This window comes from Amyelois transitella, chromosome 12 (assembly GCF_032362555.1).
Source record: "Amyelois transitella isolate CPQ chromosome 12, ilAmyTran1.1, whole genome shotgun sequence".
NCBI classification, from domain to species: Eukaryota; Metazoa; Arthropoda; class Insecta; order Lepidoptera; family Pyralidae; genus Amyelois; species Amyelois transitella.
Window position 1 is genome coordinate 7,684,817 of NC_083515.1, and position 27,468 is coordinate 7,712,284.

Below are 27,468 nucleotides of genomic sequence, written 5' to 3' on the forward strand. Positions count from 1 at the left end.
TTCTGACTGCTCATAAAGGCATGCAAAGCTCCATTCACTATGTAACCAGCGTTCACTTTTCTTTTAATATCACTATCACACTTGCCATCTGACGTAAACTTTGATCCTAGATATACAAACTCTTTCACTTGCTCAACTCCCCCAATCAAAATATTATATGCTATCATTTCCTTTTTCATTTTAAAAACAAATGTTTTAGTTTTACTTACGTTCACTTTCATTCCTTTCTTATTTAAAGCTTCATATATACAGTTTACCATCTCCTGAAACAAGTCGGCTGACGACGCCAGTATAACCTGATCGTCGACATAGAGCAGACATTTGACGATTAAATCATTCATCCTTAATCCACTTTCAGACTCTTTCAAATCTGTTAAACAACTAGCCATAAATAGATTGAACAGCTTTTTTCAATCTTAAACCACTCAGTGTGCGCTCCGTTTATCCTGACACAACCACTCGAATCCTGATATGAATGTGTGTCAGAATCGTGAGTGTACCTCACGGATTATAATATCTGTTTTGGATTAAAAACATACTTGATGTGTTCCTCAGTGTACCATCCTAAAAATCTGTGTAACTCCTATGTAAAGATTTTTAAATAAAATAGGTACACCCTCTATATCCTGACGTCAGGACCGCGGCTGTACTTCTAGTTAGCATATGTAGTATATTTGTTACCTCTTGTGTACCTGCAGAAACAAATATTTAATAAATAAAAAATATTAAGGGTGCACTGCTGAGAAAATGAAAAAAAGTTTTTTTTCCCAAATTAAATCATATGTCTTTATTGTGGTAACACAGGTAAAAAAAAGCTCGTAATAAGTACTAGCTGTGACCTGTCATAAATTGACGTACAATAATTTCAGTTCAGGGTCAATCAAGATATCCAACTAATTTTACAATAAATTCAGCTATACATTCGAATTCAAGTAAATTATATAAAATAAAACTAATTACTATAAAATTTGCAATGAAAATTAATTACAAAATAACATCATGTCAATCTTCTAAAAATTATTTTAAAGTATTATAACATTTATCTGTCAAAATTAATTTTAATTCTTTCTTAAATGCCATCTTTAAATCTTTAACACGATCTGGTAGTTTATTATAAACAATGGGAGCCATTCCAACTACACTTTTATTCATCATTGCAGTTTTATGTCCTAATACTACAAGTTTATATTTATATTGCCGTCTTATATTGTTGCTTCTAGTAATTTTCTCAAAAACAAATGTGGGTTTGATTTTACAAACATGCACATTTCCATAATATAAATGCATGATAATGTCAGTAGCTTCAGTGTTCTAAATACAGGTTTGCAGCTATCTCTCGATTTTAATCCACACATAGATCTTAAACATCTTTTTTGGGCTTTAAAGACTTTGTCATTCTCTTGTGAGTTACCCCAAAATATCACACCATATTTTAAGTGAGGTGTAACTAGACCATGATAAGCTACTAGAATAACCTCCATTTTTACTTTTTTTGATAACTGAAAGAAAGCGTAAGCTGATGTCTTCGATCAACTATAAACAACTAGAAGATAAACAGTTCCGAGCAAAATAAAACAAAATATCGTCCTCACCTCAATACGTAATTATTATTACGCATATTACTTCGACTATTTGACAAAGTCCTATGTCCAAAAACAAGTGTATATAAAATTTTACCTTACATGTTTTTCAATAAGGCACGCAATCCCTAAAAAACGTAGTTTGGTGTGACATGGTATTAACTCAATGTTTCATTTCGAACAAAGAGGCTAGTAGAGTGGCTCTGTTATTTTAAAAATTGTACCTTCACACACTGTAACATTTTGATACGAAATGCGTTGCAATAAAAATTGTCTATTGGATATTAGAAGGAGTTTGTTTGGGTGTATGAGTGTTTGAATGTCTGTGATTATGTGTTGATTTGGATGTAAGTAGTTTATTATTTACTTTAAAGGTAGTTCTTTTGTTTTTTGTCAACTTCTGTGGCCTAATGATCATCTTGCCTGACTGCCAAGTCGGAGGTCTCGGGTTCGATCCCCGGTTTGGTCAATCTGGAAAATGTATTTTTAGATGTTTGTTTGTAAGTATGTGAGGATGTTTGTTACTCAATCACGCAAATTCTACTGAACAGGTTTCGACGTGATTTGGTTTACAGAATAATTACAACCCTGTCTGTCGTATGGATGTCTGATGGAAGAAAGTGTTCAGAACATACGACGGCTCCTTTTTGTGGCTTAAAAAACTCTTCACCTCGGTCTCTGCTATAATAGAAATCCATTCATTCCTTATTATGACGTTCTGCGGAAAACTGAAATACACGTAAATTGTACCTATGTTATTCTGTAAGGTTTTACTTGCGACTTCGTTGGCATGTGATTAGAATTTACTAGATAGTCGTGTAATTGATGTAGTATCACCCCCTTACCAAATTTTACTAAATCGTTTTAACAGGTACCATTTTCAGATAACATTACATATTTCCATTCACCTCATTAAATAATTAATCAACCGAACTAAATCACAAACATAAAAAATAAAACAAAGCGACTCCACAACTTTATGTTCCTAGGCGAGGATCATGAAGCGCGGCGACAAAACTATATTTGTTTCGTTTACTCTTTAATATTTGTTGACCGCAAGAAAGAGATAGGCGCGGATAGTGCTAAATGCCGAGTACCGTTAAGTTTTAAATATTTTATAAAATGATTTGATAGAAAACCAACAGCTAACTTATACTATTAAGTGAGATTACTTTAAAACTGAATTGTACTTAAATGAAATAGGAAACGCCATCCTTTTGAGCGCAATTCTTGGACAATTTTCACACTTTTTAACAGAGCACTTCGCTATTGTGCGACGTTGTCACTCGTGGACGGACGAAACGAGACTAGCCGAGAACTTTACTCACTTGAGCGTTGAGTAGAATTTTGCCGAGGACACTTTTTTAGCGGGATTGTGAGTCTAGTTGTTTATAGTACGTCAATGGCTGATGTACTTAATTTTTTGCAGATTTGTTCGATTTGAGCTTTCCACTTTAGATTACTGTCAATAATCAAACCAAGAAATTTTGTTGTCTGTACTTCATCTATGTCTTGATTGTTATATGTTATATGCAGGGTGGGCGGTAGTTTTTTATTTAGTTTTTGATAATTTATTTTTTAAATTATTAATGTCCAACCATTGTTATTATGTCACGAAAAGTATTATTAATGTCCATTTCATATTCGTTAATATTGTAACATTTAATTATAGCTGTGCTGTCATCTGCAAATAAAATCATTTTTTGCCTTACGTACTTAGGGAAGTCATTAATATAAATAAGGAAAAGTAAAGGCCCCAGAACACTTCCTTGAGGTACGCCAAATCTATTTCTCTTTTTGTTTTCTTCCATAGATAGCGTTAATGTTATGACTTTTAAGTGCTTGTTGACGTAATTAGGAGTGTTTTGATTAGTTCATTCACTTTGTTTACTTAAACTTAAAATTTTAACGACACATTTTGGTTAGTTTTGTACCTAATTAACTATAAAAACTTTGATGTCAGTTATAATTAATCAGGATAAACATTGTCTATTAAAAGGACATAGATTAATACTTATCTTGATGTTCACCACAAAGTTAAATCCAGATAATTGTTCACTATTTCGGTCACTTTTATTGTTCATCACAGTTCATATTTCTTTTAGATAACACTGTATCACGAAATTTAGACTATATTTCACCAATTATTGTCATCATATCGCAGAACTTTGTTGATTTACTATTTTTAAACATTATTTACTGCAGAAACGATATGAGGACGACGTATGGGGACACCCATTGATATTTTATTTTTTTTAAATTTTAGTATTTGTTGCCATAGCGGCAACAGAAATACATTATTTGTGAAAATTTCAGCTCTCTAGCTATAACGGTTTATGAGATACAGCCAGTGGAAGCTTAGTAATAGGGTCCCGTTTTATACTTTGGGTACGGAACCCTAAAAACAACGTCAAAGAAATAAACTTTTAATTTTCATTTTCTCAGCACCCTTAATATTTTTTATTTATTTAATATTTGTTTCTGCAGGTACACAAGAGGTACCAAATCTACATGTACAGTTTACTTACCTACATATGCTAACTAGAAGTACACCCGCGGTCCTGACGTCAGGATGGCGGATGTACCTACCTATTTTATTTAAAAATCTTTACATAGGAGGTATACAGATTTTTAGGATAGGTACACTGAGGTACACATCAAGTACGTTTCTAATCCAAAACAGATATTTAAATCCGTGAAGTACACTCGCGATTCTGACACACATTGATATGAAGATTTCAGTACATATCAAGGCACTGCTCACCCCATGCATAGAAAGTACTGACTACAATTCATTCCTCTCTACTCTGTCATAGGCCTTTTCGAGATGCACAAATGAGCAATAGACTCTTTGACCCTTGGCCAAAAACTTTTCGGCTATGAACCGCAATGAAAAGACCTGATCCGTACATCTCATTCCCTTTCGAAATCCCGCTTGAGCATCCCATATTTTGTCATCAGTTTCATGCCTGACACTATTAATCAATACCTTAGTATACAATTTGCCGACGATGCTTAGCAGGCTTATAAGTACAAAGTCATTTTTTTAAGTATTTATTAGATACTTAATGTTTTTGTTTAATATATTTTACAAAAGTAAAAAAGGTACTTAACTAAATATATTTACTAAATTTAGTGTGGCTAGGTTTCATGAGTTTTGTTTGCTATAGTCGCTGGCGTCTTTGATAATTAAAAGTGCCCTTGGAGGACAGTTGATAAACTTCTGATTTCCATAAAAATATCAATACGAAGTTTCTTACTACATACTTCTTCTAGTACAGACTTTAGCGATTATACAAAGCTCAACTCATGATAACAATACATCGAACTAAAACATAAAACCTATGTAAATGTCACAATTTGTACCACAACGGGAATACGAAATAATGCAATTACATAGGTAGGTATTCTGATCTCTATTGAGACAGGCAACTAATTCTTCTTAATCCTTTCTTTCAGTTCAGTGGCTTCATTGCTTCATCATCAATGCCTTCTACGACAATATGGTTTAAATTTTCGTTGTTATTGCTGTCATACAAGTCACCTTGCAGCAACTGTCTTATTTCTTTTAAACTCTTCCCTTTAGTTTCTGGTACTAGAACGTAAGAAAATATAGTTCCAGCGATGGCAACGCCGCTTAAAAGAGTGAAAACTCCGAACAACCCGGACACGTTTTCAATTTCCTGATACCCCTTTGCCACACCAAATCCTAATATACCTCCAAACACATTGAGCCAGGTTAGCGCCGTAGATTTCACATTTAATAGGAACATTTCAGCTGGAATGAGGAACGCTAAGGAATTGTAACCTAGCGTTGAAATAATTGTAGATAAGATAATGCCCACGAAAGGGATCCAGGAGTATTGACGTAGGGTTTGGCGTTCGATTAGTAAGACTTCCTGGCAGAAGAAGTAGGCCGCCACAAGCCCCAATAAGATTCCAGTTCCAAGAAATGAGTAAATGAGCAAAGGTCGTCGCCCAACCCTGTCAGACAGTAACGACGACATAATGCCTGCAAAACAGTAAAGAATTTTTTAATAGATGATTAATTTAAATATAAAATTTTGAAACAGCGTCTTTATAAGATCTACTAAGATTTCAAAATGTTACACTGTTTAACAAACAGCGTATGATACTTTAACTTAAAAAAGAAAAGTATTATTTTTATGACAGGATTATTTATGGGGTAGACAGATCCACTTACCAAAAATAAAATTGATTACTCCAAAAGCTATAAGTACGAAATCAATTCCAAGAATCCAATTCCTATCTTGCATGATACGATTCAAATAATTGCGGGTAGTTATTCCTCCAGCCAGTATCAGCGCCAGTTTTAATCCTGAAATAAAAATTATGTCCTTCACTTCAATAACCTTTCTCAGTTAAAATTATAGTTGTTGCTCTAGGTTTTAATAAAAAAAATAAAAAAATATCGTTTCAGGATAAGTGGCCCTGTTCTAAACCAAACGAACAACACGAACGATACATTTTAATAAAGGTATGTACATCAATAGATAATTATTTAGGGCGTCATTGAAGCCCTCAGGGATGAATATTTTCCCCCGTTTTTTTCACATTTTCCATTTTTTCTTCGTTCCTAATTGTTGCAGCGTGATGTTATATAGCCTAAAGCCTTCCTCGATAAATGGTCTATTCAACACAAAATTTTTATTTCAATTCGAACCAGTAGTTCCTGAGATTAGCGCGTTCAAACAAACAAACTCTTCAGCTTTTTAATATTAGTATACTATCTATACTATAATATGGTCATAACAATTCCTCTTAAATTTTAAAGAGTTCCTTGGATTTATCAAAGTTTCCAATTGTAATACATGATTTTATTCTTACTATGGCTTTTGGTTTTATAACGTTAAAATTATCAGAATATCCTATTTGAGTTTTTTCAAGTCTATTGATACAAACATTCCTCCATTACTAATTCCATCGCTACCTAAAATACGAAGCAGCTCAATATAATTTACATACCAATTGAGATAAGAATAGCCTTGCGGTATTGTTTTCCTGAGACGAGCTCAGCTATGGAGCCAGATCGGCGCATTTCGTTTTTAACATCTGCTTGTAATGACCTAAGATCATTCTCAAGGTTCTGAAAGTAAAAAAAAAGTTTATTAGAAAAACTAGCTTGCGCGGCTGGGCTCCTCTGAGAAATTCCAACAAAAAGCCTATGTCACTCCCGAAGGTCTATTCTATGTCTGTGCTAAATTTCGTGAAAATCAGTCCAGTAGTTTTCGAGGTTATTCGACACAAACATACAACGTACTTTTTATTATTAAAAGCGGATGTGGATAGTACGTACCGTAAAATGGGGTTACTTTGACATTACGGGGTTACATTGATAACAACTTCAAATTAAAATAAAACTTAAATATATCGGTTTCTTAACGCACCCGACAGGTTTTTTTTATTAGGTTGGCAGAATTGATAGTGCGAAAAGCAAATAGCGTCCATATTGTTTGCATCGTGCCGGTGTTTTCTATAAAATAAAATTGTTTTAGAAGATACTTCTGATTTCTTTTTTATTGTTGTTAGCTATGGGTTTACTTTCGAATCCAGTTATAAAGTATAGGGTGATCAAAGAAGCCCCAAAAACGGTTTAAAGTTGATCAGGTGAATTTGATTTTTTTATTTTAGAAAAATGAGCTATATTTTTTTTTTACTATACACCAATAATAGGAAATAAAAAACCGATATTCTCATTTTTTTTTCGTGTCCGGTATGACTATTTTTGAGAAAATATGGTCATTTGAATTTCAAAATCGATCAAAGTACCCCCATTTTACGGTATAATAAACTTTATAAGTCAAACCCCAAAAGTAAGGTTGACTTTGTTAGATAAAACTTTAGATTATTCAATAAATTATACAATCATAAAAATCGGATTAAGATCATAAGGATATAAATAATAGGTATAAAGTAAATAGGCACTATTTGAGCTTGGGTGCGCCACCGTAGGCTATCTTGCTCGTTAAATCTATACTAATATGTATTACTATCTTTTGCCCGCGGCTTCGCCCGCGCAATTGTATCGTATAAGGATACGCCATAAAATTACACCCATTTTTTAATCCCGTATCGTGCGGGGCTGTTCTAAGTTTATATTTAATTTAAATTCATATGGCTTCTCCCGTCTTGTCCCGTCTCTTCTCGTTCTGTTCCGTCCCGTCCCAACCTGTTGTGTCCCGTCCTGCCCCGTCCAATCCTGTCCCATTCTTTTTAGTGCCATCCTGCTTTCCGAAACTGATACGTATTTTTTACTAACCAATATTTAAGACTTCTCGCACTTCGACACCCATCAAAAAACGAAGTTTCATACAAACTTCCAACCCTTATATTTCGCCCTTGAGATGCAGTTTTGAAAATCCAATAATTTAATGATTATTTCATACTAACCAAAATTTAATTCTAAAATTTCATCTGCCCAACGTTAAAATTGACGAAATTTCATACAAATTTACAACCCCTATTTCACCGCGATAGGAATGCAATTTTTAAAATCTTATTACTGTATTCGATTTTTTTACTAAACAAATCTAACATTTCATGTGTCCAACATTAAAAATGACAAAGTTTCATACAATCTTACCACCCCTATTTCACCCCTATAGGAATGCAATTTTCAAAATCCAATAAATGAATTAATATTTTAATCTAACCGTGAATTTAAATCTAATATGTCCAATACTAAAACTGACGAAGTTTCATACAATGTAGCAACCTCTATTTCACCCACTTAGGAATGCAATTTTTAAAATTTTTCATTAATTAATAATGAATTATTATTTTAATCTTACCGTAAATTTAAATCATAATTTTCTGGTGTCCAATACTAAAAATGACGAAGTTTCATAAACTTGCAAACCCTATTTCACCCACTTAAGAATGCAATTTTCAAAATCCAATTAATGGATTATTATTTTAATCTAACCGTTAATTTAAATCTAAAATTTCAAGTAATTATCCCACACTAAAAATGACGAAGTTTCATACAAACTTGCAACCCCTATTTCACCCCCTTAGGAATAGAATTTCCAAAAATCCTTTCTTAGTTGATCCCTCCTAATTAAAATCTACCTTCCTGCCAAATTTCATCTTTATTGGCTCAGTAGATTTCGAGATTTCGTGATTCCTAAGTGAATGTTTTTCGCTTTTATATACACAGGGTGACTTTTAATTCAACTGCATAAATTTAACTGTTAAGTGTATCTACTCATCTAAAGGATATTTAAAAACGTTAAAAGAAAAATATCGTTCATATTTAAGAAAGTACGAAAAAAATAAAAGTATCAAAATCCACGATCCTAAATACGTCATATCACCCCGGCCGGCGGAAAATCGACGCGTAAGATTCAGAGGTCAACGACACAATTCATTCAGCTGAGCGATCTCGACAACTCTGTACTTTACTTGATCTTGATACTAGAAAAATAATTTATTTTTCAGACATTTATTTAGATGTTTAGTTTTAATTTCTTTTTGTAGTATTGGTCCTTAATAAAGCGTGTGACGTAGTTTTTGAGGGTTTTTTAAATGTGAAATTGATGACGTTTAATTTAAATAAAAATAGGCTCAAACGGCTCAGAAGCATGAGTAAAGTCTATGTTTAAAAGGATGCAGTTGTTTTAAATGTCACTTTGTATAGAAGAAGAAGATAGAAGATAAAGCAAGAGTTTGTTTGTTTGAATGCGCTACTCTCAGGAACTACTGATTCGAATTGAAAAATTATTTTTGTATTGAATATTCCATTTATCGAGGAAGGCTTTAGGCTATAAAAGACTCAAAGACCTTAATAATAACCCTTTTAAAACCAAATTAAAGAATATCCTGATTGACAAATGTTATTATAGTATAGAAGAATTTTTGACAGATATTTTTTTTTTAATGTAAATAATTTTCTTTGACCAATTTTTTATTATTTATTTTTTATTTTTATATACTTAAATGTTGACTAATTTAATTTAATACTTAATGAATCTTATTGCTATTATTATGGATTATTTGAAGAACTTATTATAATTTTAATTTCTAATGTTAATTTATGAATTAGATCCGCAATAATAGCTATACCTATATTGTACGTTCTGTTAAGAATAGGACACATTGAAACATTTTTTATTATGTATTTAAGATCTATGTAAAACATGTGTACCACAATAAAGATGATTTGATTTGATTTGATTATATAACATCACGCTGCAACTTTTAGAAGCGAAGAAATAATGGAAAATGTGAAAAAAAAAAACGGGGAAAATTATTCATCCTCGAGGGCTTCAATGATGACCAAAATAACTATTCTACGCGAACGAAGTCGCGGGCACAGCTAGTCTATTATAAAAGAAATATACTAGTGTAGTGAACATAAATATGGTAAATATTTTGGTGAATAAAAAATGCTTAAAATGATGAATTAACTATTTTATAATTAACCATAAATTAAATATACATTAAATATAAATGAAAAATAAGATATAAGACATAAGATATAAAAATAAGATATATCTAAGATATAAAAATAAGACGTGATTATATGTATGTAATAAGATATAAATAAGCAAACCATAGATTACACACCTTTTCTTCCTTATATTTTCGAAGCATCATCAGTACTTTCTTAGCTTTAGTGATTTTTCTCTCTTTTAGGTAAAAATACGGTGTCTCCGGTATCCAGCAGCACGCGAAGAAGTAGCCGAGTGGTAGCACCAACATCATGTAGTTCAAGGTCGTGTAGGAGACGTAGTGGCCTATCACCATCACTAGGAGGTTACCGAAATTGAACGTAAACTTGGTAGCTATTGATAATTCGCCCCGAATGTCTTTGTCAGCTATTTCAGCTATGTACATGTTTGCTACCTGTAACAACCCAAAAAATTTAGTCGAAATTAAGTCAATTTTCTTTTTTGGTGAGTGGAACATTAGTATCGTCAGTCAGTTGAATATTAGTATCTAAACTTTGAATTTAATACGAAATTAGTTATTTTTGTTTTGAAATTTAATTAGACTAAAAGAGATGACTAAGTTTGCGACCTTGATAATTAATATATTTGATAATGAAATACTGTATCGTACAAAACTATTCAGTCTCAATTTCATGATGAAAAGAATAAGCATTCCTAAAAAGAATAAGAATATTTAATTAAGTGATGAGAGTAATTCTTGTAATATATTTTTTAAATACATGTGTAATGCCATTAATTTTTATATGTAACATTATTTAATACAAACCAAAAGCAGAGAAAAATAATAAATAGGGTTGTGCATAAATAATTATAGAAGCAAAATGAGAACACTTGAGAATTGTGATACTTACAGTACTAATCATTCCTGTTCCGAAGCCCCATAAAAATCGCGTTATGTAGAGTAACCATACATTTACGGAGAAAGCCACTATCACCTTAAAAATAAAGAGTTATTAGCACAGTTTTAATTGCAAATTTAATATGAATGCTTTGTGTTTGTAATTTATAAATACAAATCTTTAAATATCTGCATTTCATTCTTTAAACACATGAATTTAGTTAAAAAAAATTACTTTATCTTGCTCTCATAGCGTTTTCCGGTTGTACAAGTTCTGGTTCTTCTAAAGACAGCAAGCATCTAATTATAAGTGCCCTTATAATCAAGTAGTCCTGTCACAATATTATGGTAAAAACTCTAGGTAGTGTAGTAAAAAATACGAAACAAAACTGCAATATCATTTGGTAAAAATAACGTACCGTTCCCGTAGATATAGGTAAGGCACTGAACAGCACACAACTTCTTCTTCCGAACCGTTCGCAGATAAACCCTGTCATCAAGCTACCCACTATAAACCCAGGAGCAGATAAGGCGAGCATCCAAGACATTTTGAGACTGAAAAAAGTGTTCAAATACTATTGTATTTTGTAATGAGTACGGTCATCATCTACAGATTTGAAATGAGTACGGTCATCTTTCGTGAAAAAACACTCTACTCTGGTACCATCGACGTGCGGGCTAAGCCAGGCTTGTATGGCGTACATTAGTTCTTACATTAACTTATCTCCATCTTATTGTCGTAAGACCGGGTTGCGTCCTCACCTCTCTGAAGAGGAACACGAGGTACGCCTATGGCTGCAATCCTGTATTGAGTAAGTCAGGTTTTTACACGAAGCTACTTTCGCCCGACTTCCGCAATCCACAATCTTATTAAGGGGAATCTTACCTATAACTAAAAAATAAACTATAGTTCAATACGAGGGCGACACTGAAAGTTTTTAGAACTGGCCATTTGTTATTTAGGTATATAATAAAAAAATGAATTCGGATTTCAAAAATGGAACTCTTTAGCAATAATAACGAGTAAAAATTTCATTCAATTGTCATTATTTTGCAATTTGGCGGCAAAGTGAAAATAATTCGTGCCAAAAATATGAATTTAACGCGAGAAAATTTTCGTGCAATGATTTTTTATGACTTTCGGTGTAAGTTAACTCAACAAGAAAGTTACAATAGACTTCGATTGGCCTTTCATAATGAAGCCCCATCTCGTGCCACTGTTTACAACTGGTTCAATGAATTTAAGCGTGGTCGGTCTAATCTCACCGATGATCTGCGTGAGGGACGGCCTTCTACGGCGACGACTGAAGAAAACATCAGTGTTGTGCGGCGTATGATAGAGGCTGACAAAAGAGTTACCTATCAGCAGATTCGGACAAGTCTAGGCATTGGTATGAGCCAAATCCATAAAATCCTCCATGAACATTTAGAGGTCAGGAAGCTTTGAGCCCGGTGGATACCCCATAATTTGACTGCGGCCCAAAAACTCCGTCGTATTAATTGGTGCCGTGATATGATTGAAAAATTTAAAGGAGGTGAAATTTAAAATACAAAATGGTGCACTTCTAATGCTAAATCTATGGAAATTGACAAATTGATTTCTGAAATGATTGTTATACAAGGGTAGATCTTCAATTTTGTAGAAGGTATAGGATTTCGGCGACTTATGCAGTTCATTGCGCCGAATTATCAATTAAGGGGAATTTGTGGTCATTTATATGAAACATTAGCAAAAAAAAATTAAGGATTTGCTCACACAATTTGAAAAGATCTCATTTACAACAGACATTTGGACTGAACCAAGTCCGAATGTGTCTTTATTGAATCTGACATCTTATTTTAAAAAGCTAAAAGTTATTTTAAAATGCCACACATTTGAAGAAAGACATACAGGAGACCTAGTTCTAGAAAAAATTAAGAGTATGTTGATAGAATGGGGCATCATAAAAGAAAAAGTTCATTGTTTTGTACGCGACTCTGGATCTAATATGAATAGAATAGAATAGATTTATTTTCAAAATTGGATACAAGGTATCACTTATTGACGTCACATAACTTAAATCTAATTATAACTACTACCGCTTCCAAAGCGCATGTGTAGAAGAAGCGGCGGAACAAACTACACTGCAGCATTTTCATAGGACGTCAATTTACAAATATAGATCTCTTAAATCTAAATCGTGGACGAATGCACATTGTCTACATTAAAAAACATGTATGAATGTAGAACTGATTATGTCAATACGAATATTTCGTCAAATAAAATAAATATAAAATAAAATATGTACATACTGTACAAATTATGTCCAGATCATGTCAAAAATACACAAGCATTTAAGAGGCCATTATGTCCAGCTCGGGCCACACATGTTTATCATTAATATAATCATCCGGCTTTCCTACAAAGCTCAACTTTAATATACTGTTTGAATTTTCTATCATTCATTTCAAGAACACTTTTTGGTAATTTATTATAAAATCTTATACAATTAATAAGAAATGATTTCCCTACCTTAGCCAGCCGATGTGCTGGGATCGACAACTTGTAATTGTTCCGCAGTGATCTACTAGTACATTCACCTACTTTTTTGAAAGAGTCTAAGTTTTTCCTAACATGCATGATGTTATCGAATATGTATTGGGAGGGCAAAGTTAAAATATTTAGGTTTTTGAAAAAATCTCTAAGGGAATCTCTTTGTTTAAGACCGTAGATATATCGAATTGCCCTTTTTTGTAAAATGAAAATAGTTTGTATGTCTGCTGCTGATCCCCAAAGCAGTAGACCATATGACATTAAACTATGAAAATAACTAAAATATACTAGCTTAGCAGTTGCCACATCCGTCAAATGCCTAATACGACGAATAGCGTATGCTGCAGAACTAAGCCTTTTAGAAAGTTTTAAAATGTGAGCATGCCATTTCAAATTTGAATCTAATGTTATTCCTAAGAAAGTAGTACTATCAACAAAATCTAATCTTTTACTACTTATACTAATATCCACATTTGCCTGCCGCACATTGGGAAGTGTAAACTTAATGCATTGGGTCTTATTTGCATTTAACAGTAAGTTGTTGATTGTAAACCAGTTAGAGATGGCGGCTAAAGTGCTATTCACATCATCACAGATTTCGCTACGGCGATTCATTTTAAAAATTAGTGACGTATCATCTGCAAACAACACGATGCCAGTCTGTTTCTCAATCATGCAAGGCAGGTCGTTGATATATATCAGAAAGAGAAAAGGTCCCAAAATGGAACCTTGCGGTACCCCAATTTTTTTAAAATTTTTTTAATGAAACGAACAATGATACTTGCAACGTTGCAACTGTGTGTGCTAACATTATTAGATTGTGATGAAGAAATTAAAGCCTTATTATCGAAATGCAAAAAAATTTCGACGAACTGCATAAAATACAAAAGGAACAACTAAACCAAGAATGTTTGAGTGTAATACAGGAGTGTAGTACGCGGTAAGTTGCATTTATTTTTACCTCCAGATCGTTTCATTTCAATCGATCTATCCACGCTAATTTATTGTAAATTCAAATAAAACCATTAAGTAAATCGATTTTATTTAATCTTGCTGTGATATATGCACCCTGATTATAATGATTGTATAAATTAGTTTTGTCATTAATTTAATCCAAAAAGTAAGTAAGTATAAGTAAAGTATTACTTTAAGTTATACTGTAAATTATAAACATTAATTAGTTTAATTAATTTGTTACAGGTGGAACAGTACATTTTATATGTTGGAAAGAATGATTAGAATACAGGATTCTCTATGCCTGTACGCAAGTAAACACAACATCTCTCAGTTATCTCCTGACGAATGGCTGCAGCTTAAAAAAATAGTGACTATACTTCAACCTTTTGAAGAAATTACCCGAAATATGAGTGATAATAACACCAGTATCTCATCAGTAATCCCACTTATACACACACTGAAGGCAGTAAACAAGACACAAATGAAAAATTTAAAAGTATAATAAAATTAACCGTCGATCAATTAAATTCCAAATTTGGTGACCTTCAATCAAAAAATTTCTTTGCAATAGCAACATATCTAGATCCTCGGTATAAAACATTTTTTTTTAATGAAGTGGTGAAACAGATACATATAAAAAACGAAGCTGATAATTTTGCCTTTCCTGTAGAAAAACGGGCAAGAATAGAATTACCAGCAGAAGCTAGCCATAGTAATGTCCAAACAGTTTTGTCAAATATATTGTTAAGCAGTGATGAAGACGATGACAATACCACATATGAAAAATGTGCAGTTTTTGACAAATTTGTTGTAATGAAAAGTATACTAAATGAGTTCAATAAAGAAAAACGTATACATATTAGTGATGATCCATTATTGTGGTGGAAAGTAAATGGAAATACCAAATTCCAGCCAGGCGCTGGCCTAATTTACGACTCATTACGAAATAGATTGGACGGAGGCAAAGCTTCAAAGCTTTTGTTCGTAAAGTATAATACACTACTTATTGAGGTTAATTCATAACATTTAATTTGTTATTTAAGCTTTTGTTCATTTAATATACCTAATGTACATCTAAAAAATCCTACTTTGGGTTTAAATTTGTTTATTTTAATACATACATACATACATCAAATCACGCCTCTTAATCTTTTTATTTAATTTTTTTGTTGATTTGGAAATATGCCAATTTTTTTCATTCTTTGTGTTTTATTTTATAATTGAAAATTAAAACGAAAAAATATGTTATAATAATGTTTATTTTGTTCTTAAATAAATTTTCTCTCTCATGCCATCACTTTCTGACCCTTCCTCCGACTCCGATTCCGACTCCGATAAAGCAAATTTAAAAACTCCGACTCCGCCTTCTGTTCCGATAAAACTACCTCCGTAACATCCCTAATATAAAGTTTTATTTATTGTGTTAAATTAGTAACTTTCAATGAGACTGACCGCAGTCAAACTGTGAAAACAGTTTTGCGGAATATTGTTTAATTTCATAATGAATATTGTGTAATAAATAAATTAATAATAAAAAAATAAAAAAACACCTCTTAAACCGTTTTTAAAAAAAATGTGTGTACGTGTATCGAAAGGTAGAGGGTTTAGATCTTACAAGGGCTATATCAGTTTATTCGTATATGTATGGTTACACGGGCTGTACATATAGAAGCCGTGTCTGATCTTACCTCCCAATAAATAATAAAACTTTGAAAATAATATATTTGATAAAGAAATACTGTATCATACTAAACTATGTAGTCTTAATTTAATGATAAAAAAAAAATTTTTATACACATTCCAAATGAACCTAGAAATTGATGAGAGCCATTCTTGAAATAAATTACATTATTTACTACAAACCAAAAGCAGACAAAAGTAATAAATAGGGTTGTGCATAAATAATTATAGAAGCAAAATGAGAACACTTGAGGATTGTGATACTTACAGTACTAATCATTCCTGTTCCGAAGCCCCATAAAAATCGCGTTATGTAGAGTAACCATACATTTACGGCGAAAGCCATGATCACCTAAAAAATAAATAGTTATTAGCACAGTTTTAATTGCAAATTTAATATAAATATTTTGTGTTTGTAACTTAAAGATCAAATCTTTAAATATCTGGAGGTTTTTTCGGCCCGTAAGACGTACAGTAAAGCGTCGTAATTTTTGATAAAATAAAACACTCTGTACCTCACATAGCGTTTTTCCCGTTGCATTCTAATCATTTTGCTTTCAAGTTCTTTTCTAAATACAGCAAGCATCGAATTATAAGTGCCCTAATAATCAAGTAGTCCTGTCCCAATATTAAATGGTAAAACTCTGGGTTGTGTAGTAAAAATGACGAAACAAAACTGCATTATCATTTGGTTAAGATAACATACCGTTCCCGTAGACATAGGTAAGGCACTGAACAGCACACAACTTTTTCTTCCGAACCGTTCGCAGATGAACCCTGTCATCAAGCTACCCACTATAAACCCAAGAGCAGATAGGGCGAGCATCCAAGACATTTGAGACTGAAAAAAGTGTTCAAATACAATACTATAGATTTGAAATGAGAATCTTTCGTGAAAAAACACTCTACTTAGGTGCCATTGGCATGCGGGCACAGCCAGGCTTGTATGGCGTAGTACATTAGTTCTTACATTAACTTATCTCCATTATTCTCCATCTTATTGTCGTAAGACCGGGTTGCGTCCTCACCTTTCTGAAGAGGAACACAAGGTACGCTTATGGCTGCAATCCTGTATTGAGTAAGTCAGGTTTTTACACGAAGCTACTTTCGCCCGACTTCAATCAAGGGGAATCTTACCTTACTTTATGATTCTCACCTCATTTACACGAATGTAAGTCTCATTGTTGTGGAACTTGTCAAAAACAGGTGTCGGCCACGCTGAATTCACCCCCATCGTTACAGTGGCAAGTGACACTGAAAACCAGTATTTATTGTTAAGAATCAAAATTTGTATTTAACGTAATCAACTTTGTCTAACCAGGTTCACTATGACGGGACCTGGTCCTGATTAGTCCCGGTTGCTTTCTCCCCTTTCTGGAAGAGCCCGGAGTCCACCTGTGACCACAACCCAGTACTGGGCGAACATGTCAATGGGAGTCACTCTGATCTCCGCGACCTCGCGCACCTGACCTAAACCAAGACTCGCAGGCCACGTTGATTGTTCTAGAAATACAATTGTTATACAGATGGCCGGTCAGACGCAAAATAACCTTAAGTTTATAAGCTTTTCCTTTAGTGGCTTCAATCTGCGCGGGAAGAGGGGACCTGAAACATTGTATATTTTTTATTCTCCCAGACCAACACGGAATCTTGTCCCTTGATTTATATAGGTACCGAAAGTGTCATGTTATCTATTCCCGACTGTATAACCCCATGACTTTAGAGCTAACTACCTACTTCGGTTCTCTAGTGAGAGGTGACACGCAAAACTTTTATACTTATACATATATCTATATTAAAGGTCCAAGGCAACTTCTGAGAAATTCGCAACGATAACAACTTATTAGGAACCTACAGTCGCTTACAGTAACGGCATTGTTGAATACCTGAAACCTACATTTCATTATTACGTTCCCTTACAGTCCAAGATCCCAGGGCCCCCAGACGCAACTTATCTTTAAAGTAATGAAATTAACTGTATAGACACTCTTATAGGTGTAATAGAGTGTGCGCATACTCGCTAGTTCGGCTAGGCGGCCCGTTTGCAGATATCAGGTGCGAAAGGTAGCTAAAAGTCTAGCTAACTTATCTTAAATTCTAAGTGATGATTTGTGTATATGTTAGAAAAAATACGATGACAAATCAATATTTTATATTAACAGACCGTTTCTATCGGCGGTAATTCCTCCCAGACGATTTAAACATAATAAAAATATACATTAACTTATGTTATATTTAAAGTCTTCAAATTCATATATTATGCTGAGGGGACTATTTTCATACCTTTTGTGTACAGCCAGTCCAATCCGAGGGGCCAAACATTCTCCCAGACACAATTAAAATTTGTATTACACCCCAGAGACACTTAATTTCTTCTTAATTTTGAAAAAATTGGAGAAAAATAAACGTACATACATACATACATAAAATCACGCCTCTTTCCCAGAGGGGTAGGCAGAGACTACCTCTTTCCACTTGCCACGATCTCTGCATACTTCCTTCGCTTCATCCACATTTATAACTCTCTTCATACAAGCTCGGCGGTTTCGGGTACTTTTGACCTGACCCTTTACCAGGACGTCCTTAATTTGATCAAGATACGTTCGTCTAGGTCTTCCCACTCCGACCTTTCCCTCCACACTCTCCTTGTATATCTGCTTAGTCAACCTGCTTTCATTCATCCTCTCCACATGACCGAACCATCTCAACATTCCCTTTTCTATTCCTGTAACTACATCTTCATTCACATCATAACATTCCCTTATCACGCTGTTTCTTATCCTGTCACTCAATTTCACACCCATCATACTCCTTAACGCTCTCATTTCCACTCATCCATTTATTCTGCTTTCCCTCCCATACATTTATGTCGGGACCAACACGCCCCTGTGCACAGCCAGTCGAGCCTGTTTGGATAGTTTCTGACTGCCCATAAAGGCATGCAAAGCTCCATTCACCATGTTCCCCGCGTTCACTCTCCTTTCAATATCACTATCATACTTGCCATCTGATGTAAACTTTGATCCTAGATGTACAAACTCTTTCACTTGCTCAACTTTTTCTCCTCCAATCAAAATATTACATGCTGTCATTTCTTTCTCCATTTCAAAAACCAATGTTTTAGTTTTACTTACGTTCACTTTCATTCCTTTCTCTTTTAAAGCTTCATGCATACAGTTTACCATCTCCTGTAACTCTTCCGCTGATGACGTCAGTATAACCTGATCGTCGGCATAGAGCAGACATTTGACGAGTAACTCATTCATCCTTAATCCACATTCAGACTCTTTCAAATCTGTCAAACAACTATCCATAAATAGGTTGAACAGAACGGTGACGCAACACATCCTTGCCTAACGCCTTTCTCAATCTTAAACCACTCAGTGTGCGCTCCGTTTATCCTGACACAAGCACTCGAATCCTCATATAAGAATTTCAGTGCTCGCATTAAGAGACTGCTCACCCCATGCATAGAAAGTGCTTACCACAATTCATTCCTCTCAACTCTGTCATAGGCCTTTTCCAGATCTATGAATGTGCAATAGACTTTTTGACTCTTGGCCAAAAATTTTTCGGCTATGCACCGCAAGGAAAAGACCTGATCAGTACATCCCATTCCCTTTCGAAATCCCGCTTGAGCATCCCATATTTTGTTATCAGTTTAATTCCTGACTCTATTAATCAATAACTTAGCATACAATTTGCCGACGACGCTAAGCAGGCGACGGCAAGCACGATAATTTTTGCAGTCCAGCTGTGACCCTTTTCCTTTGTAAAGTGGCACGATAACAGCCTTACACCAATCTTTTGGTACTCGGCCGCTTCTCCAACACAAATTGAAAAGGCAGTACAACTGACTTGCTACTACGCCTTTTCCTGCTTTTAGCATCTCGACCGACACTCTATCATACCCAGCAGCCTTTCCCGCTTTCATACTCTTAAGTGCTTCCACAATTTCGAACATTTCAATTTCGCCTTCCATCTCATTCTCTTTTTCTTCGCTATAGCAGAAATCTTTCTTATTTCCTTCCTTTTTTCAAATAAACTTTCTAAATAGTCCTTCCATATCTTTAGCACACATTCTTCTCCTTTCACAACGCTACCATCCTGGCATCTGATCCTAGTCAGCTCTCTGGTTATAGTTTTTCCTCGGGCTGACCTTACGGATTTCCAGAATACTTTCAGATTTGACTGAAAGTCTTCTGATAGCCTTTTATCAAAATCCTCTTTATACTCTTCTTTCTTTCTAATCACAGCTTTCTTAACCAAATCTTTCATTTTTTTATATTCCTTACGTGCTTCATTCACATCTTCATCTATACCCTCTTGCATTCTTAAGTTAGCTTTTGCTGCTAACAAATCCAGCCATGCTCTTATCTTTAATCGCACAAGTTCTTGCACATTTTCTTTACTCATCCACGCATTTTTGTGATTTTTCCCTTTACTTCTACTACTTCTACTTACACCACACACTTCAACAGCTACTTTCACAATTCTTTCTTTAAATTCCTTCCATCCATCTTCAATATCGCTCATCTCCTCTAAATCTTCAAATTCATCCTTCAGTCTATTAATATACTTCTTACCTACATCCATATCTTGCAAATTTTCTACTTTCACTATTTCTAAAGCGCTGGTTTGCTCCCTAACCCTGTGCCGCCACCGATTGAAGATACCCCTTATCCGGGATATCACCAGTAAATGGTCCGAGTCAATGCCAGCACCGCGATATGCACGGATATCCAGCACTTTGTTCTTCAATCTTTCATCTACAATCACAAAGTCTATCATACTTTTTAAAATACCTTCCACTCTTGTGTAGGTGTGGATCTTTTTATGTCGAAACATTGAGTTCGACACAAAAAGATCCCACTCTAGACAAATTTATAATACACTTCTTCCATTATCATTCACCTTTTCGTCACCAAACGCACCAAGCACCTTTTCATATCCATCACGCTTTACACCCACCCATCCATTAAAATCACCTAGCATAATAATCTTCTTATTTGGCTTGGTAACTTTCAATACTGCTCTTACACTATTCCAGAACTCCTCCTCCACATCCCACGGTGCATAAACACCTAGAACGAAGATCCGAGTGATTCCAACCTTCAGCCTAATCCAAAGAAGGCGAGGGCTGACACACTCATACTCATTCACACATTCAGCCATTCGTGCAGAAAGAATTAGGCCGACCCCTTGACAGCCTCGGCTGGTACTGGAAATTCCAGACCAATAAGCCGTGTAAGGGCCGTGCTGCGTCGCGTCGCATTCTTTCCGCTTCGTTTCATTCACGCACAACACATCCAACCGTCTTTCATCCATCATCTGCATACTTCCTCAATTTTATCCTTCATTCCTCCTCTTACATTCATCGTCGCAAAGCGGCTTTCAGCAGACCGCATACCGCTCCCGCCGGGAACGAGACGTGATGGGGTGCGGACACCATCGCCGATGACACGTAAATCGTTCATTAAAGAATGTGAAGCAGATATAAATAGATTCGAAAAGAGCATAACAAGAACACCGTTACTCAATTTTTCGGCAGATTATTTGAAGAAGCAGAAAACGAAAGTTGCTGGTAAAATTCAAGAAGTGCGTGTTCATAGAAATTTCTTTGGACGGATGCTTGGCATATCTATAGATCATAAAATCGACATAACAAGAATTTTATCTTATCCTATAACTCCAGTGCCATTATCCATGTACCATTTTGATGGTGCTATTTGTAAAACTCTAAAATCTGCTTTAATGAAATGAATAGAGAAAGACATCGAGCATCATCCACCATTATACATTGATGTATGGATTATTGACGGATTTTTCCTGCCGCACACAATGAAAAATGTGCCAAAACTTTTGGAAATATTTCAAAGAAAATGTTACAAATGATAACGCAATTAAATGCAAGTACATATGAAGTCATTTTTGATCAGTATTTTTCACCCTCTATCAATAATTATGAGAGATTACTACGACAGGAATGCACACAACTTGATTTTACCATAACCGGACCTGCTGATTTTGCAAAAGAATTAAAAAACTCACGCTTCAAAGAGGCATTTGTCGATTTTTTTGTTATGCACTGGGCGACAAATGAGTTGATACCATTGATTGGCAATAAACATATTAATATTAATTTCAGACAATGTCATTCTTTTATTGTCAATGGTAATAAGAGAGAGAATTATCGTGTCCACAGCATGAAGAAGCTGACACAAAAATAATTTATCATATGTGTCACATTTATACCCAGGCAAACATCGTAGTTAAATGTTCTGATACTGACGTTGCAGCAATAATGCTGGGAAATATGCACCACATAAAACATAATAATTCACACGTTTGGATATTAACCGGTGTTGGAAATAAGCAAAGATATGTAGATATAACCAAAATCTATGAGCACTTGGGACCATCTCTATGTAAAAGCTTGCCAGGATTCCATGCCTTTACAGGCTGTGACTATAACCCTGCTTTCTTCAAGAGAGGAAAGCAAAGACCTTTCAATATATTGAAAAAAAAAATGTAAAATACCAAGATGCTTTTCTCCAATTCGGTGAAGAACAATTATTTACTGATAATGACACAAAATACAAAGTATTCGATGTAATACAACAATTTATTTGCGATGTATACAATGTCCCCGGAATACTCGATGTCGATGCTGCCAGACTTCAACTTTTTATCAATACTTACACAGTATCTGATGTAAATGAAAAATTTCAGAGGAAAAGTGTAAGAAACTTTGATTCATGTAATTTACCACCCTGTAAAAGTGAACTACTCCAGCAATTCTGTCAAGCAAACTAAATCGCAAGTATATGGAATAATGCCTATACACAAAATTTACCTGATTTCGGTCCAGAGAATAATGGACATTGGAGGAGAACCAATATCAATTTAACTGGTTCGATGGCGATCAGCTGCCAAGTCTTGTCGATGAATTACTCGAAACTCAGTCAGGTATGTGAAGTTCACATCAAATGTATTTTTTATATGCACAGTATTTCATATGTTTATTAATTTATTTATATTTTCAGAAGATTCAAATAACGATAATGCTGATGACGATGACTTGAGTATTGAAATCCAGGATTCGTTACAGGATGACAGTCGAAACGCATGTGAAACAAACAATGATGAAGATGAAGACTCAATTGAATAGTAATAGGAGAGCTTTTTTTATACTAAATATCTGTATTTTTTTATCAATATAATTATAATAATAAATTGTCATTTAATTCAATAATTTGTTGTTGAAAACAAACCCTTTATAAGCGAAAAAAATAATTGTCTCTGGGGTGTAATACAAATTTTAATTGTGTCTGGGAGAATGTTTGGTCCTTCGGATTGGTCTGGCTGTACACAAAAGGTATGAAAATAGTCCCCTCAGCATAATATATGAATTTGAAGACTTTAAATATAAGTTAATGTATATTTTTATTATGTTTAAATCGTCTGGGAGGAATTACCGCCGATAGAAACGGTCTGTCAATATAAAATATTGATTTGTTATCGTATTTTTTCTAACATATACAAAAATCATCACTTAGAATTTAAGATGATACCTGCAAACGGGCCGCCTAGCCGAACTAGCGAGTATGCGCACACTCTATTACACCTATAAGAGTGTCTATACAGTTAATTTCATTACTTTAAAGATAAGTTGCGTCTGGGGGCCCTGTGATCTCACTCTATTATCCACTACTGAATGTAGTGCTCCGAATTTTATTAAAATTCGTTAGTGCGAATAAATAGATTAACGGGAGAAGGTGGTAAGGAGCTTCTATTTCTGCCATTCCAGTTAACCTTGAAGCTAGAAAGGGAAGGTTTTGAATCGCAGCGGCCACGTTTAGCTTTTGTATTACCTACTATGACCGATAATATACGAGAACTTACCGATTGTTTAGTCTGAAATCCGATAAAATGTCGATTGGCGTTATTCGGTTATACGATAAAAGAAAGCTTTGTTTTTTGTGTAAAGGCATCGTTTCAGTGTTTGCAACGACCTGCATATTTTGAGCTTTGAAGGCAAGACAACCTGCAACTGGAAATAAATTCCCAAATGTAAACTAGTATGTAGATAATGCATCAGGATTAAGTTTTAGGTAGTCTCTGCCTACCCCTCCGGGAAAGAGGCGTGATTTTATGTATGTATGTATGTATGTATGTATTTATGTATTAAGTTTTACTTTATGTAAGCAGAAAGACTGTATACAAAAGAATGTGTGCGATAAACACAAATAAAATCAGTTCTCAACTAACGATGTAAAGGGAAATATTTTAGTAGGCCTACCTATTTCGACAATCTCAATTTGTCAATGGAATCAGTGGATTTCAAACTTTTAGAATACAAATCACATTCAACGTATGCTGAATGGTCGTTCATATCCAATAGTCTATACTAATATTATAAAGCTGAAGAGCTTCGTTTGTTTGAACGCGCTAATCTCAGGAACTACTGGTTCGAATTGAAAAATTATTTTTACGTTGAATAGACCATGTATCGAAGAAGGCTTTAGGCTATATAACATTACGCTGCAACTATAAAGAGCAAAGAAATAATGGAATATGTGAAAAAAGCGGGGAAAATTATTCATCCTTGAGGGCTTCAGTGATGCCCAATATAACTATTCTCTCAGAAACGACGGACGACGAAGTCGTGGGTAGATAGTATTTAATAATGTAGCGATTTATTTGCAGGTACATGCTTACATGTCTGGATGATTCTTATTAAAGCAGGCGAAAAGCCTAGATTATGTTGTAAGCCTAGAGTATGTACCTTCGTCACGTATAATATAACGGAATTTATATACAGATTGATATTCATAGCATTACGGACATACTTAGATATAATCACGTCATCCCTTGCAGGGTAGACAGAACCAAACAATAGTAATTAGATTCAAATAGTGACATGTCCATCGCCTAAAAAAAGAATCCCATTTTACTACATCCATGGGAAAGATGTGGAGTGTTCCTATTATTTTTTATTGGTCCCGGGAACCACACGGCATATATCATAATAGCATAAACATAATGTAAATATCGTCGGTAGTTGAAAGCGGCGGCAGTCTTTATGATTTGCTTACCAGCTGCTACAATGATATACTGAACGTTTCTGCCACCTCGTTCCATTTTCTGGAAAAAATGTATTAAGATATTATTATTAAATCCATGTTCATAGAAATAAGCCTTCCTTCTTATGCCTACTGAAATTGTAAAGTAACTGTTTGTCTGTCACGCATTCACATTCAATCTTCTTAATCAATTTTGATGAATCGTACCTACCAAAGTAAGAAGAATAATAAGAATAGAATAGAATAGAATAGATTTATTTTCAAAATTGGATACAAGGTATCACTTATTGACGTCACATAACTTAAATCTAATTATAACTACTACCGCTTCCAAAGCGCATAAGAATTAGAAAGTACAAGGTTTCTACATAACATAAGCATTTCCCTTGATTGGCATTTACAATCTGCGCGGGAAAAGAAGCAACTCACACGATTTAGTTAACAGCTCGTCATTTTACGTATTTCGGCATTATCTTAATACGTCACATTATTATCTCGTCTCTTGACTTAACTAGACAACATCTCCTACTGGTCTCATGCTATAATTCGTCACTTTCGCAATTCGTCCGACGAGATATAGAATATAGAGTAACATAGAGTTTTGCCGTGTCGTTCCAGGCACTTTAAAATAGAACCACTTTCCTTTAGTTATCGTAAAAGAGGACTTAGGGAATAGACACATTCCTCTAGCGTAAGCCTCCATTCTGAACTGTAATAGCGACAAAAAAACATAGTGTGTGTGAGTGGTTTAGTTGACCTTGAATTGCGAAAGTGACGAAATACAGCATGAGACCAGTTGTTGTCTAGTTAAGTCAAGAGACGAGATAATAATGTGACGTATTAAGATTGACGTATTAAATACGTAAAATGACGAGCTGTCAACTAAACCCTATATTCAAAGAAAAAATTAGGTAGGTAGGGTGAATGCGCTGGTTTTCGTCCAATTAGCGGAGAAACGATCTGTTTCCAAAATCTTTTATTTAATGTTATTTTCATAGTTTAATGTCTTAAGGTCTACTGCTTCGCTGCGGGAGCAGCAGCAGACATACAAACTATTTTTATTCTACAAAAAAGAGCAATTCGAGCTATCTACGGCTTAAAACAAAGAGATTCGCTTAGAGATTTTTTCAAAAACCTTAATATTTTAACATTGCCCTCACAATACATTTTCGATAACATACTGTTCATAGTTAGTGTCTTTTTTGTCATACAAACCCACCCCCACCCTCCCCACCCTCTCTGGCGGTGGCCCGTTTTAAGAGTTAAGCCAGGTCTGATAGAGTAAAATAAGCATTCCAAATATTTAGCTTGCTGTTATCGGTAAAATAAGCATGTCAGTATTCGTCCACAAACTTTTACTAAGATTACTACAAAAACATTGTAAAATAACATACAAACATATAATCATGTCTATATCCCTCGCGGGGTAGACAGAGCCAACAGTCTTGAAAAGACTGATAGGCCACGTTCAGCTGTTTGGCTTTATGATGAAATGAGATTCAAATAGTGACAGGTTGCTAGCCCATCGCCTAAAAGAATCCCAAGTTTATAAGCCTATCCCTAAGTCGCCTTTTACGTGGGATATATACTTATCCATGGGAACGAGATGGAGTGGTCCAATTCTTTTTTTATTGGTGCCGGGAACCACACCCATCAATAAATATATAATTGGAAAATAACCTAAACATAATGTTAGTTACCTATACTCTTAAATATCCTTACATGCCAAAATATTACCCAATCTAAGTGAAGTCATAAAACTCACCATGGAGTGTTCCTGCACCCGCTATTTTTTATTATTTTGTATCGGCAATGGAGTCTAGAAAACACGAACACATGCCGGCCACCACCGGCCGGCGCCACTGTGAATGACAGATAAATTTTTCGAAGTTTTGACTTGTCAACAGTGCTGCCAACCCCAAAAAGCTAAAAAACAACAACTTGTCTAAAAAATAACAGTAGAAAACAGTAAAAAAAGGCAGATTTCATAATTTTGCTCATAATATAATTATAATTAACTTCGATCAACTATAAACAACTAGATAAACAGTTCCGAGCAAAATAAAACAAAATATCGTTCTCACCTCAATACGTAATTATTATTACGCATATTACTTCGACTATTTGACAAAGTCCTATGTCCAAAAACAAGTGTATTGAAAATTGAACCTTAAATGTTTTGCGATAAGGCACGCAATCCTTAAAAAACGTAGTTTGGTGTGACATGGTATTAACTCAATGATTCATTTAGAACAAAGAGGCTAGTGGAGTGGCTTCGTTATTTTAAAAATTTTACCTTCACACACTAACATTTTGATAC

At 34.5% G+C, this 27,468-nt stretch overlaps 2 protein-coding genes across 5 annotated transcripts in view; both read right to left on the bottom strand.

Moving 5' to 3' along the window:
- Positions 1–819: 819 nt before the first annotated feature.
- LOC106142351 (facilitated trehalose transporter Tret1-2 homolog) overlaps positions 820–27,468 on the bottom strand; it is a 36,135-nt gene continuing 9,486 nt past the window's right edge. For 2 of the 4 annotated variants that reach the window (XM_060947017.1, XM_060947016.1), the window contains 5 exons: positions 10,906–10,989; positions 10,170–10,448; positions 6,567–6,687; positions 5,785–5,919; positions 820–5,592 (listed from right to left, as the gene is read on the bottom strand). In XM_060947017.1, coding sequence (XP_060803000.1) covers positions 5,036–5,592; positions 5,785–5,919; positions 6,567–6,687; positions 10,170–10,448; positions 10,906–10,989 — 1,176 coding nt within the window. In that variant the 3' untranslated portion in view covers positions 820–5,035. The remainder of the gene's footprint in view (positions 5,593–5,784; positions 5,920–6,566; positions 6,688–10,169; positions 10,449–10,905; positions 10,990–27,468) is intronic. The other 2 variants (XM_060947015.1, XM_060947019.1) reach the window with 2 other exon arrangements.
- Positions 11,482–27,041, bottom strand: LOC132902348 (solute carrier family 2, facilitated glucose transporter member 6-like). The gene is made up of 6 exons (XM_060947020.1): positions 26,914–27,041; positions 25,161–25,209; positions 17,219–17,316; positions 16,769–16,903; positions 16,331–16,414; positions 11,482–11,784 (listed from the first exon to the last, which is right to left on the bottom strand). The coding sequence occupies exons 1-6, from the start codon at positions 26,914–26,916 to the stop codon at positions 11,779–11,781; spliced, it is 375 nt and encodes a 124-aa protein (XP_060803003.1). The 5' UTR covers positions 26,917–27,041; the 3' UTR covers positions 11,482–11,778.